Source organism: Salmo trutta, chromosome 22 (genome assembly GCF_901001165.1).
Source record: "Salmo trutta chromosome 22, fSalTru1.1, whole genome shotgun sequence".
In the NCBI taxonomy this organism is placed as follows: domain Eukaryota; kingdom Metazoa; phylum Chordata; class Actinopteri; order Salmoniformes; family Salmonidae; genus Salmo; species Salmo trutta.
Window position 1 is genome coordinate 47563382 of NC_042978.1, and position 14255 is coordinate 47577636.

General features: G+C 40.4%; 1 protein-coding gene across 1 annotated transcript in view; it reads right to left on the reverse strand.

Moving 5' to 3' along the window:
- The window catches only part of lmo4b (LIM domain only 4b), a 32782-nt gene extending 24124 nt beyond the window's left edge, over window positions 1–8658 (reverse strand). Inside the window, exons 1-2 of the mRNA XM_029708237.1 lie at window positions 7934–8658; window positions 3699–3939 (exon numbers count right to left, since the gene is read on the reverse strand). Of these exons, the coding sequence (XP_029564097.1) occupies window positions 3699–3934 (236 nt within the window). The 5' untranslated portion in view covers window positions 3935–3939; window positions 7934–8658. The remainder of the gene's footprint in view (window positions 1–3698; window positions 3940–7933) is intronic.
- Window positions 8659–14255: the final 5597 nt, after the last annotated feature.

The window sequence follows — 14255 nt, forward strand, 5'->3', positions numbered from 1 at the left end:
TACAAAATAGCTTCCAATACTCTACTCAGCAAACTAGGTGCAGTCTATCACAGTGCCATCCGTTTTGTTACCAAAGCGCCTTATACCACCCACCACTGCGACCTGTATGCTCTAGTCGGCTGGCCCTCGCTACATATTCGTCGCCAGACCCACTGGCTCCAGGTCATCTATAAGTCTTTGCTAGGTAAAGCTCTGCCTTATCTCAGCTCACTGGTCACGATAACAACACCCACCCGTAGCACCTGCTCCAGCAGGTATATCTCACTGATCATCCCCAAAGCCAACACCTCCTTTGGCCACCTTTCCTTCCAGTTCTCTGCTGCCAGTGACTGGAACGAATTGCAAAAATCGCTGAAGCTGAAGACTTACATTTCTCTCACTAACTTTAAACATCAGCTATCTGAGCAGCTAACTGATTGCTGCAGCTGTACATAGTCCATCTGTAAATAGCCCACCCAATCTACCTACCTCATCCCCATATTGTTTTTATTTACTTTGCTGCTCTTTTGCACACCAGTATCACTACTTACACACCTTCATCTGCTCATCATCATCTGCTCATCTATCACTCCAGTGTTAATCTGCTAAATTGTAATTACCTTGCTACTTTGGCCTATTTATTGCCATATCTCCTCAGGCCATTTGCACACACTGTATATAGACTTTCTTTTTTTTCTACTGTGTTATTGACTGTACGCTTGTTTATTCCATGTAACTCTGTGTTGTTGTTTCTGTCGCACTGCTTTGCTTTATCTTGGCCAGGTTGCAGTTGTAAATGAGAACTTGTTCTCAACTAGTTTACCTGGTTAAATAAAGGTGAAATATATATATATATATATTTTTTAATACCATCTACTGCATCTTGCCTATGCTGCACGGCCATCGCTCATCCATATATTTATATGTACATATTCTTATTCATTCCTTTACACTTGTGTTGTATAAGGTAGTTGTTGTGAAATTGTTAGATTACTTGTTAGATATTACTGCACTGTCGGAACTAGAAACACAAGCATTTCGCTACACTCGCATTAACATCTGCTAACCATGTGTATGTGACCAATAAAATTAGATTTGATTTATTACAGTATGGTGTATTATAATACAGTGTATTATATTATGGTGTATAGTACTGTGTATGGTATGGTGTATTATAGTGTAGTACAGTGTATAGTACAGTGTATAGTATGGTGTAAAGTATGGTGTAAAGTACAGTGTATTATACTATGGTATATATTATGGTGTATTATAGTACGGTGTATAGTAGGGTGTATTATAATGTAGTACAGTGTATAGTACAGTGTATAGTATGGTGTAAAGTACAGAGTATTATACTATGGTATATATTATGGTGTATTATAGTACGGTGTATAGTAGGGTGTAATATAGTATGGTGTTTAGTACAGTGTATTGTAATATGGTGTATAGTATGATGTATTATAGTACGGTGTATATTACAGCGAATTATAGTATGGTGTATTATAGTACAATGTATTATACTATAGTGTATTATAGTACCGTGTATAGTAGTGTATTATAGTATATGTATATTACAGTGTACATTGTATGGTATGGTGTATTATAATATAGTGTATAGTACAGTGTATAATAGCATGGTGTATTATAGTATGTGTATTATAGTACGGTGTATAGTACAGTATATAGTATGTTCTATAGTACGTTGTATTGTAGTATGGTGTATAGTACAGTGTATTATAGTACGGTGTATAGTATGGTCGATAGTATAGTGTATTATTGTACGGTGTTTAGTACAGTTTATTATAGTACAGTGTATTATAGTATGGTGTTTTATAGTACGGGTGTATAGTACAGTGTATTATAATACGGTGTACAGTATGGTGTATTATTGTACAGGGTATTATAGTACGGTGTATTACACTACAGTGTATAGTACAGTGTAATATAGTACGGTATATAGAATGGTGTATAGTGTGTATAGTGTTTGTATCTACCTGCCTGTGTTGATACGTAGCAGCAGCATGTTACTGAGTATTAACTCAATTACTAGCAGTACAGTATATTTAGAGCGTTCAGATTATAGACATATATGATCACTGCAAAACAAAATATTTGCACATTTAACTGTCCATTTCTGTAAGACAAACAGTATCAGAATTTTCTCTTATTACAATAAATATTTATCAAAATAAAAATAAATAACAAACTATGTTTACTGTTTGGCAATAGTCTGTAATATATACATATATATATATATATATATATATTTTTTTTTTTTTTTTTGTTGTTGTTAAGTGGTGTGACATAGTCTAAAGCTAAAAGTATTGCTAAGAAAAATCTACTTAATCAACTCTTGTTATTATACTGTGGTCTATTATGAAAAGTGTTCTCCTGATCCTTGCATTACACTGTGTCTCTACCCACTGAGTGGTTTGGCTCGTCTTCGCAAGGTCAAATTGTTGAACGATCAGGCTGTCAAATCAGACGATTCCGCATTAGCAGAATGAGACCGCCTGCCGTCAGCAAGCGTTAGCTGGTTAAGTGTCCCACACACTTTATATAAATATTTAAAAAGACCCTCTTTGTTAATTAAATTATCTCTTTTCTGATACACAAACTTGCCAAACAAGATGAGAAACCCTTTTAAATTCGCCCAGTGCTAAAAGGTCAACTATGCCTGTCCTGTATAGTCTCTCCTAGCATCTCGTAAAGCAAATACAAACCCTGGGGAACACAGCCCTTAGCCAGGATCCCACCTTTTGCTGCTTGATGAAAAATGGCACGATGAACAAACAGACGTACAGATGTTCTATTAGAAAAATACTGTTTTTCATCTTGTTCTCTGTCAACATGCCAGCAGTCAGTTTGACCTCTTTTTTTAAGAATACTACGGAGAGAATTCAACGAGGAGAGATTTTTAAACAAGGCCCGACGTTGGGTGAATTTGAGACACATGTTCTCAATATTCTGAATGGAAAATACATTCCATGCTTCCATACATCGTTATATAGCCTGTAACATATTTCTACAACTCCTTCATTTCATATCCATGACTTAATTAATTCTACATCTTGATAGAATAATACATCAGGTGAACTTTTTATAACTAGCAACAAGCTGTTCTCCTTTCTTTTCTATTGTCCCAGAAACCAAGGCGTCCCATTTAAACCAAGGCGTCCCATTTAAACCAAGGCGTCCCCTTTAAACCAAGGCGTCCCCTTTAAACCAGGGCGTCCCATTTAAACCAGGGCGTCCCCTTTAAACCAAGGCGTCCCATTTAAACCAGGGCGTCCCATTTAAACCAAGGCGTCCCATTTAAACCAAGACGTCCCATTTAAAACAAGGCGTCCCCTTTAAACCAAGGCGTCCCCTTTAAACCAGGGCGTCCCATTTAAACCAAGGCGTCCCATTTAAACCAAGGCGTCCCATTTAAACCAAGGCGTCCCATTTAAACCTAGGCGTCCCATTTAAACCAAGGAATCCCCTTTAAACAGACCAAAGCACCCAAACAGACAGAAACACACACACACACATTCAAACACACACACATGTTACCTGTATGCACCCTCGCTGAAGGGTGATCTGCACAATTTACACACGCAACAACAAAAACACACACACACACACAGCCGCCTGCACCCGAGCCCTCAAACGATGTTAACACACAAACTCACACACACTCCCAGCAGGCCCCGCCGACTCTAGCCCGTCAGTCTCACCTGATGTAGTCGTTTCTGCAGAGGATCATGCCGCTCTTGGTGTAACAGGAGGTGCCTATCTCCCCCAGCTGGGCCTGGCAGCAGGAGCACTTAAGGCATCGGCTGTGCCAGTAGCTGTCCATGGTATAGAGAAGGAAGCGGTCAGCGATCTTCCCCCCGCAGCCCGCACACCTCTTCCAGGACAGGGACCCTGCTCCCACCGGAGGGGGCTGGCTGCTACCTCCAGGATTCACCATGGTCCCTGGTGAAGAAATAACAAGAGAGACAAACATGTTGATATCAGTATTGGACACTGGTTAAGAAATACAGAAGTGATAAGGATTCTTGTTAGTGTTGATTTTGAAGCGTTGTTCCTGGTTATGAAGAAAAAACACAAGAGATTAAGAAAGTTGTTATGAGACTGGTGGTGACTGACAGCTGGTGACTAACAAATGGTGACTGTGAGGTGGTGACTGACAGGTGGTGACTGACAGGTGGTCACTAACAGGTGGTGACTAACAGGTGGTGACTGACAGGTGGTGACTGTGAGGTGGTGACTAACAGGTGGTGACTAACAGGTGGTGACTGACAGATGGTGACTAACAGATGGTAACTGTGAGGTGGTGACTGACAGGTGGTGACTGACAGGTGGTCACTAACAGGTGGTGACTAACAGGTGGTGACTGACAGATGGTGACTGACAGATGGTAACTGTGAGGTGGTGACTGACAGGTGGTGACTGACAGGTGGTGACTGTGATGTGGTGACTGACAGCTGGTGACTAACAGGTGGTGACTGTGAGGTGGTGACTGACAGGTGGTCACTAACAGGTGGTGACTGTGAGGTGGTGACTGACAGGTGGTCACTAACAGGTGGTGACTGACAGGTGGTGACACCTGGAGCATATTAAGACAAGAAAAAGGTTGCTGACCGAAACAACAAAACAATAAACATGCAGAGGTTATAGGTCATATCTTGTTGTGTGCAGGAATTCACTTTTCTACAACCTGTAATACAGCACTCAGAAGCTTCAGATGGTGTTTTCAGGGATCGTTAACTAAAATATTGTTGTCTGACACAGTGCACATTGCGGTTTATGGAAACTCTTTTTGAAACATTGTGGTTTATGGCAGCTCATATTGAAACATAGCGGTTTATGGCAGCTCATATTGAAACATAGCGGTTTATGGCAGCTCATATTGAAACACAGCGGTTTATGGCAGCTCATATTGAAACATTGCGGTTTATGGCAGCTCATATTGAAACATCGAGGTTTATGGCAGCTCATATTGAAACATTGCGGTTTATGGCAGCTCATATTGAAACATTGCGGTTTATGGCAGCTCATATTGAAACATCGAGGTTTATGGCAGCTCATATTGAAACATCGAGGTTTATGGCAGCTCATATTGAAACATTGCGGTTTATGGCAGCTCATATTGAAACATTGCGGTTTATGGCAGCTCATATTGAAACATCGCGGTTTATGGCAGCTCATATTGAAACATCGAGGTTTATGGCAGCTCATATTGAAACATTGCGGTTTATGGCAGCTCATATTGAAACATTGCGGTTTATGGCAGCTCATATTGAAACATTGCGGTTTATGGCAGCTCATATTGAAACATTGCGGTTTATGGCAGCTCATATTGAAACATCGCGGTTTATGGCAGCTCATATTGAAACATTGAGGTTTATGGCAGCTCATATTGAAACATTGCGGTTTCTGGCAGCTCATATTGAAACATTGAGGTTTATGGCAGCTCATATTGAAACATTGAGGTTTATGGCAGCTCATATTGAAACATTGCGGTTTATGGCAGCTCATATTGAAACATTGCGGTTTATGGCAGCTCATATTGAAACATTGCGGTTAATGGCAGCTCATATTGAAACATTGCGGTTTAGCGGCTCATATTGAAACATTGCGGTTTAGCGGCTCTTATTGAAACTACAAGTATTCTTCTCACACGAACATGGAGCTGAGTCAATCAATTTATATTTCAACCAAAAGTGTTCTTGTTATTGAGATAAGACTTAAATTTATTTTAAATATACTTCTAGCAAAAGTTTTATAATGGCCAATTTACAACACAGTCACTACTTAATTTTTTGTCCAAAGCAGCATTTTGGCAGCCAAGCTACAAAATAGGCCTACACATGTGAAGTTGAACCAACTGAATTTTCAATTACCCTACATTTGAATTCCTGGTCAACAGAGAGGCCAGTGTTGTAACAAAGTAATTAAAGTAGTGTTAAATTACGCTGTTTTCTCGGGGTCACGTGATCAGCCAAATGTAAACCACACCTCATCCTCACCAACGAGGCAACCCAGGCAGGCTGAAAAAGCTTTAGTCTGAGATAGACAGTGTCTGTAGTGTGTGTCGGTTGTTTGTGAAAAAAATGCTCTAGTTTGGGTCCAATAGCATCGGTAATGTTGTCTGTAAAAGCTTTATGTTGAGTGTCTGTCTGTAGTTCGTCTGTAGTACAAACAACTGACAGACCATATAAACCTATACCTACAGAGTGGGTTTACCAGACAAACTATCATTGTCAAAAAACTTCCCAATGTGGCATCCATAAATTATTAGCCTGTTATAGTGAAATTAAGTGTTTGCAAAGCTGTAAAAGGACAGCAGACTGTAACAATTGTATTTATAAACAACAATAGAACTCTTCCTTCCCTTCATCAGTGGTTAAACCTGTTCTTGGGTTTTAGAGAAGAAGGGCTACAAGTAATTTACTGTACTAAATCTGCACTTGATCTTTCTGACTCTCTCTCTCTCTTCTCTCTCTCTCTCTCTCTCTCTCTCCCCACACACACACACTCTCTCTCCTCTCATCTAAATGCTGTTTCCTCAATCCATTCTGTGGTTGCGGTGTGATGTGAAGAATGTGTGTTCACTGATAACACCGAGAGCCAGAAGAACAATTAGAGCAGAGCAGAGCTGCATGGGGACCTGCCTTTTGTTGGGCTCTTAATGGCTTTAGAACAGCACATTACTCTATACCACGCTGTTCTTCACACCTGTCAATGTTCCCTTTCTATGGATGGCAGGAGAAAAAAAAAGGTGGTCTGCATTGGCTTGTTATAATGGAGGGAAGACTGGGTGAACACAGGAGTGCTATTAATTGAAAAACCATAAAAGTTGTATGAGACTTTGCCTAACTCTGTCTGCAGGGGACGGACCCTATCAACGTCTAGCATGTGTTGCCTTTACAGAGAGACTGAAATCTACTGATATCACAGGCTACTATGGATGAATGGATTACATACACTGTTACTATCCTATTTGTGATCACCTATTTATGCAATGCAAAACACGTTTTGTTTTAAACTGATCTGAAACTAATATATTTTAATTCTTAATCCTTTCCCAATTTCCAGCATGCAGGCAGACTTCATGGCTAGCTGAGACAAATCTTTGTTGAAAGGTAATTAGAGGAGAAGGGAAGGGGGAGAAAACGCTGCACTGAGAAAAGCATTCACTAACCCCATTAGCAGAGGCTCTTAGGGACAAGCTATACCTTAGTGCTGATTAAATCTAAAAGGAGATGAATCAAAAAGCTGGCCCGAAAGTGACTCCCTGGATAAATAAGATGGGCCATGTCAAGTTTCATTCCGGGTTGGGGAAGAGAGGACATTTGAGGGGGTAAAGCTTTTAACTTAAATGGGCTAACTCAAGTAATTACACGGACAGGCAATTTAGAAGGCAGTGAGATGGAGTCGGAGTGAAATACAAAACAGATCAGGCAACCCAGACCGGCTGCAGCCCAAGGCTAAACAACCCCCATTCCCGTTCTGGCAATCTGATGGCTGCGTTTTAATAGAAAGTAAATGGAATATACTACAGCAGACTACAGTAGAACACTGGAAAGAAGGTGTTATATGTATTGCCTGTGCCCGTGTCGAGAAAATTAAAACGTGGAAAAATAGAACGTAAAGAACACGCATGGGTTACTTTTACGAATCCCCTTATTTGAACGCAGACTCTCTATGTTTACAAATTGCAATAAAATATTGACAGTACGTTATAGAGGTTAGGTTAATGAATAGAATATTACCATGATAGAAAATCATACGCAAAGGCGCACAATAAAAGCATAGTATTCTCTTTTTAGTGGAACCTTTCACACCCAATTAGATCTATACCTTCATTATTGTTACGTACAAAAGGCATTGTAATAAATCACATTAAAGTGCCATGCATGATGCGACACATTCAGACCCATAATAACAATAATAAAACACCCACCTCGTTTGTCCCTTTTGAGAGTAATGATTGAATCTGTCTGACACGTAGGTTTCTTAAAAAATGGTACAGCAACTAGGCTTGCATGGACGGACTACTTTGGACCCCCAAAAAAATTGTACAAGGAGTCCAGAAAACTAGGCTATTGCGTAAATTACAGTGACCAGTCTATAAATCAAACGACAAACGTGAGACTTCTCCAGCGGTCCCTGTGATCGCGATTCGCGTCCTCAGAAATAGGCTGCTGTGACTGTGACTGCTGGATATTGTAAAACGAACGAAGCAAGGCTAATGGAGCTTTCAGATAGTATTTCCACTGGTGCCGTCCCGTTTCTTTCGTAATCAGATGCCAGTCCAACGCTGGATGATCTGCTCTACGCATGCAATAATTAATACAGAAGACCTGGCTGGCACTAAGTTTAGAATGATGCACGCACACAAAAATGTTGCGAAAATTACGCGACTACTGTCCTCTCTATCTCTCTCTATCTATCTATCTCTCTCTCTCTCTTCTGTTCAACGCTACCTTGTCCCCAATGGTCGCCTGCTCTACATTTGACAGTGACAGAACGAAAATCCCAAGTAAACCTCCTCTAGTTGGATGACGTAAACCTCTCAGCAGCCAATCTACACGCGGTCCATTCAAGCGGAATAACAAATCCACCCAATCAGAAGAACGTAGTTGACTTGGACACCAAGTAAAGGAAGAAAAATGCAGCTGAATGAGATATACTCGTCTTGTAGGCTACGCCGCGGGTCGAAAGAGAGAAACTCATCTCTGTACTGAGAACGGTTACGGTACTACTGTCCCTAATGGCGCGGTAAAGAGTTACACAGTAGGTCCCTGTGTATGACACATTGTGTTTAGGAAATTAATAACAACCTCCAAAATATTGTCCAAAAAGAACAGCAACATCTCAACTACGCAAAGTCATTACGCACACATTACGAACAAATATCGGATCCTTACGCAAAACATTACTCACAACATTCTGGTCTGCTTGGTTATACTTTAAAATAAGTTGCTCTTATACATGTGTAGTACGGTAATCACACCAGTAACACCAGTGTAATAGCATGGGGGTTACATAGTGCTTTATTAAGGGCGTTTAATTTAATTCTTAAAGAATATAACTTCAATGCCTTATTTCGTTTTGTGTCGATCTTTATGGACTGTCAGTTGGTCTAACCACTTGAGAGTGGTTAGACCTACCTAAACCCCAGCCCTACCCCTTATCTTTACAAAAAAATAAAATGTAAAGTCGAGCTGTTAAAATTACAGATTGTGCCTTTCTCTTAATATGTCACGAAACAAGTTTCATTCTACCCATAGTTCATGTTTTGTACACTTTTGTAACAGGGAGAACAGCGCCATCATCTGTCAATGAAAGTAACTGCACTCTTTACAATTGACAAAATACAATAAGTTGATGTTTCTGTTGTTAATAATACTGATATTACCATGTGCCTTTTTTTCTTCTAGTAACATATGTGTTGTATGGTATAAACCAGAGTGTTATTTCATTATTATATATTTATAGCACATATTTATAGCACAGGTTTACCTGCAGTGTACTTCTGTTACTAACACGGAGTGTACAAAGCATTAGGAACATCTATTTTCCTACTATTGAGTTGCAACACCCTTTTGCCCTCAGAACAGCCGCAATTCATCGGTGCATGGACTAAAAGATGTCAAAAGTGTTCCACAGGGATGCTGGCCCATGTTGACTCCAATGCTTCACACAGTTGTGTCAAGTTGGTTGGATGTCCTTTGGGTGGTGGACGATTCTTGATACACACAGGAAACTGTTGAGCGTGAAAAACCCAGCACCGCTGCAGTTCTTCACACAAACCGGTGCACCTGGCACCTACTACCATACTCCGTTCTATAGAACTTAAATCTTTTGTTGCCCATTCACCCTCTGAATGACCCACATACATAAACCATGTCTAAATTGTGTTAGGCCACTGCTGCGTATGTCTTGGCTGTGTGCTTAGGCACGTTGTCCTGTTGGAAGGTGAACCTTCGCCCGCGTCTGAGGTCCTGAGGTCCTGAGCGCTCTGGAACAGGTTTCATCAAGGATCTCTCTGTATTTTACTCCGTTCATCTTTTCCTCGATCCTGACTAGTCTCCCAGTCCCTGCCACTGAAAAACACTCCCATTAGCATGATGCTGCCACCACCGTGCTTCATCGTAGGGATGGTGCCAGGTTTCCTACAGATGTCACGCTTGGCATTCAGGCCATAGAGTTCAATCTTTGTTTCATCAGACCAGAGAATCTGGTTTCTCATGGTCTGAGAGTCCTTTAGATGCCTTTTGGCAAACTCCAAGCGGGCTGTCATGTGCCTTTTACTGAGGAGTGGCGTCCGTCTGGCCAATCTACCGTAAAGGCCCGATTGGTGGAGTGCTACAGAGATGGTTGTCCTTCTGGAAAAGTTCTCCCATCTCCACAGAGGAACTCTGGAGCTCTGTCAGAGTGACCATCAGGTTCTTGGTCACCTCCCTGACCAAGGCCCTTCTCCACTGATTTCTCAGTTGGGCAGGGCGGCCAGCTCTAAGCAGTGGTGTAAAGTACTTTAAAGTACTACTTAAGTCATTTTTTGTGGTATCTTTACTTTACTATTTATATTTTTGACCACTTTTACTTTTACTTCACTACATTCCTGAAGAAAATAATGTACTTTTCACTCCATACATTTTCCCTGACACCCAAAAGTACTCATTACATTTTGAATGCTTAACAGGACAGGAAAATTGTCTAATTTACACACTTAAAGACAAAATCCCTGGTCATCCCTACTGCCTCTGATCTGGAGGACTCATTAATCAGAGAACATCCCTGGTCATCCCTACTGCCTCTGATCTGGAGGACTCACTGATCAGAGAACATCCCTGGTCATCCCTAGTGCCTCTGATCTGGAGGACTCACTAATCAGAGAACATCCCTGGTCATCCCTACTGCCTCTGATCTGGAGGACTCACTAATCAGAGAACATCCCTGATCATGCCTACTGCCTCTGATCTGGAGGACTCACTAAACAGAGAACATCCCTGGTCATCCCTACTGCCTCTGATCTGGAGGACTCACTAATCAGAGAACATCCCTGGTCATCCCTACTGCCTCTGATCTGGAGGACTCACTAATCAGAGAACATCCCTGATCATCCCTACTGCCTCTGATCTGGAGGACTCACTAAACAGAGAACATCCCTCGTCATCCCTACTGTCTCTGATCTGGAGGACTCACTAAACACAGAACATCCCTGATCATCCCTACTGCCTCTGATCTGGTGGACTCACTAATCAGAGAACATCCCTCGTCATCCCTACTGTCTCTGACCTGGTGGACTCAGTAAATACAAATGCTTGTTTTTTTAAAAAGATGTCTGAGTGTTGGATTGTGGCCCTGACTATCCGTAAATTAAAAAAACAAGAATATCGTGCTGTCTGGTTTGATTAATATAAGGAATTGGAAATTATTTATATATTTACTTTTACTTTTGATACTTAAGTATATTTCAAACCAAATACTTAAAAAAAAAAAATTCTCAAGTAGAATTTTCCCTCTACTTGAGTAATTTTCTATTAAGGTATCTTTACTTTCACTCAAGTATGACTTTGGGTCATTTTTCCACCACTGGCTCCAGGAAGAGTCTTTGTGATTCCCGAACTTCTTCCATTTAAGAATGATGGAGGCCACTGTGTTCTTGGGGACCTTCAATGCTGTAGACATTTTGTGGTACCATTCTCCAGATCTGTGCCTCGACACAATCCTGTCTCGGAGCTCTACGGACAATTCCTTCAACCTCATGGCTTGGTTTTTGCTCTGACATGCACTGTCAACTGTGGGACTTTATATAGACAGGTGTGTGCCTTTCCAAATCATGTCCAATCAATTGAATTTACCACAGGGGGACTCCAATCATGTTGTAGAAACTTCTCTGGGATGATCAATGGAAACAGGATGCACCTGAGTTCAATTTCAAGACTGATAGCAAAGGGTCTGAATACTGATGTAAATAAGGTATTTCTGTTATTTCTGTTTAAAAATTTTACAGAAATGTATTAAAACCTTTTTCGCTTTGTCATTATGTGGTATTGTGTGAAGATGGATGATTTAAAAAAAAAATCAATTTTAGAATAATGCTGTAAGGTTGCAAAATGTGGAAAAAGGGAAGGGGCCTAAATACTTTCCAAATGCACTGTAATATATATATATATATATACGCCAAGAGTGTGCATATATACAGTACCAGTCAAAAGTCTGGACACAGCTACTCACTCAAGGGTATTTTGTTTTTAAACTATTTTCTACATTGTAGAATTATACATTTTAGAATAATACTAGTGAAGACATCAAAACTATGAAATAACACATATGGAATCATGTGCTAACCAAAAAAGTGTTAAAACAAAATATATTTTATATTTGAGATTCTTCAAAGTAGCCACCCTTTGCCTTGATGACAGCTTTGCACACTCTTGACATTCTCTCAACCAGCTTCATGAGGTAGTCGTTTGGAATGCATTTCAATTGTGTTGTGACAGGGTAATGTAGGGATGGTATACAGAAAATAGCCCTATTTGATAAAAGACCAAGTCCATGTTATGGCAAAAACAGCTCAAATAAGCAAAGAGAAATGACAGTCCATCATTACTTTAAAAGACATGAAGGTCAGTCAATCCAGAACCATTTCAAAAACTTTGAAAGTTTCTTCAAGTGCAGTTGCAAAAACCATCAAGCGCTATGATGGAACTGGCTCTCATGAGGACCGCCACAGGAAAGGAAGACCCGAGTTACCTCTGCTGCAGAGGATACGTTCAGCCACAGAAATTGCAGCCCAAATAAATGCTTCACAGAGTTTAAGTATCAAACACCTTTCAACATCAACTGTTCAGAGGAGACTGCGTGAATCAGGCCTTCATGGTTGAATTGTTGCAAATTAACCACTACTAAAGGACACCAATAAGAAGAAGAACTTGCTTGGGCCAAGAAACACGAGCAATGGACATTAGACTGGTAGAAATCTGTCCTTTGGTCTGATGAGTCCAAATTTGAGATTTTTGGTTCCAACCGCCGTGTCTCTGTGAGATGCAGAGTAGGTGAACGGATGATCTCTTCTTGTGTGGTTCCCACCGTGAAGCATGGAGGAGGAGGTGTGATGGTGTGGGGATGCTTTACTGGTGACACTGTCAGTGATTTATTTAGAATTCAAGGGACACTTAACCAGCATGGCTACCACAGCATTCTGCAGCGATACGCTATCCCATCTGGTTTGCGCTCAGTGGGACTATAATTTGTTCTTCAACAGGACAATGACCCAACACACCTCCAGGCTGTGTAAGGGCTATTTGACCAAGAAGGAGAGTGATGGAGTGCTGCATCAGATGACCTGGCCTCCACAATCACCTGACCCCAACCCAATTGAGAAAGTTTGGGATGAATTGGACCGCATAGTGAAGGAAAAGCAGCCAACAAGTGCTCAGCATATGTGGGAACTCCTTCAAGACTGTTGGAAAAGCATTCAGGGTGAAGCTGGTTGAGAAAATGCCAAGAGTGTGTAAAATTGTCATCAAGGCAAAGGGTGGCTACTTTAAAGAATCTCACCTTTAAAATATATTTTGATTTGTTTACATTTTGAGGTTATTACATGATTCAATGTGTTATTTCATAGTTTGATGTCTTCATTATTATTCAACAGTGTAGAAAATAACAAAAATAAAGAAAAACCTTTGAATGAGTAGGTGTGTCAAAACTTTTGACTGGTACTGTATATATAAAGCGTATTCGGCAAGTCTTTCCACCTCTTAACTTTTTCCACATTTTGTTACGTTACAGCCTTATTCTAAAATGGATTAAAATATATATATTCAATTCTCATCAATCTTGACACAATACTCCATAATGACAAAGCAAAAAAAGTTTAATACATTTTTTTGCAAATGTATTAATAAAACAAAAAAAAACATATCCTAATGTTTTGTACACTCAGCTTTTCATGAAACTTCAAGTTATGAAGACAAAAGTTGTTTGACATTCAACTTGAGCTTCTCCTTTACAAGACACAGTCTATTAGACATCCAGCCCCTGGCTTCATTAACCAGACATCAGATGTGTAAAGGTTCAATATTATTACACTTAAATCATTTAATTGTCCAGGATCCAAGGAGATTGGTCCAACATCAGGCTGATTTCCCATCAGTACAGACAGACGATGCTATTCCACCTCTAGAGGTTTGAGTCCCATTCTCCTTGCCATTCTCATAATACCACCTCTCACTCACTAGAACAAAACGACTGGAAAAGTCTGAATGAATGCC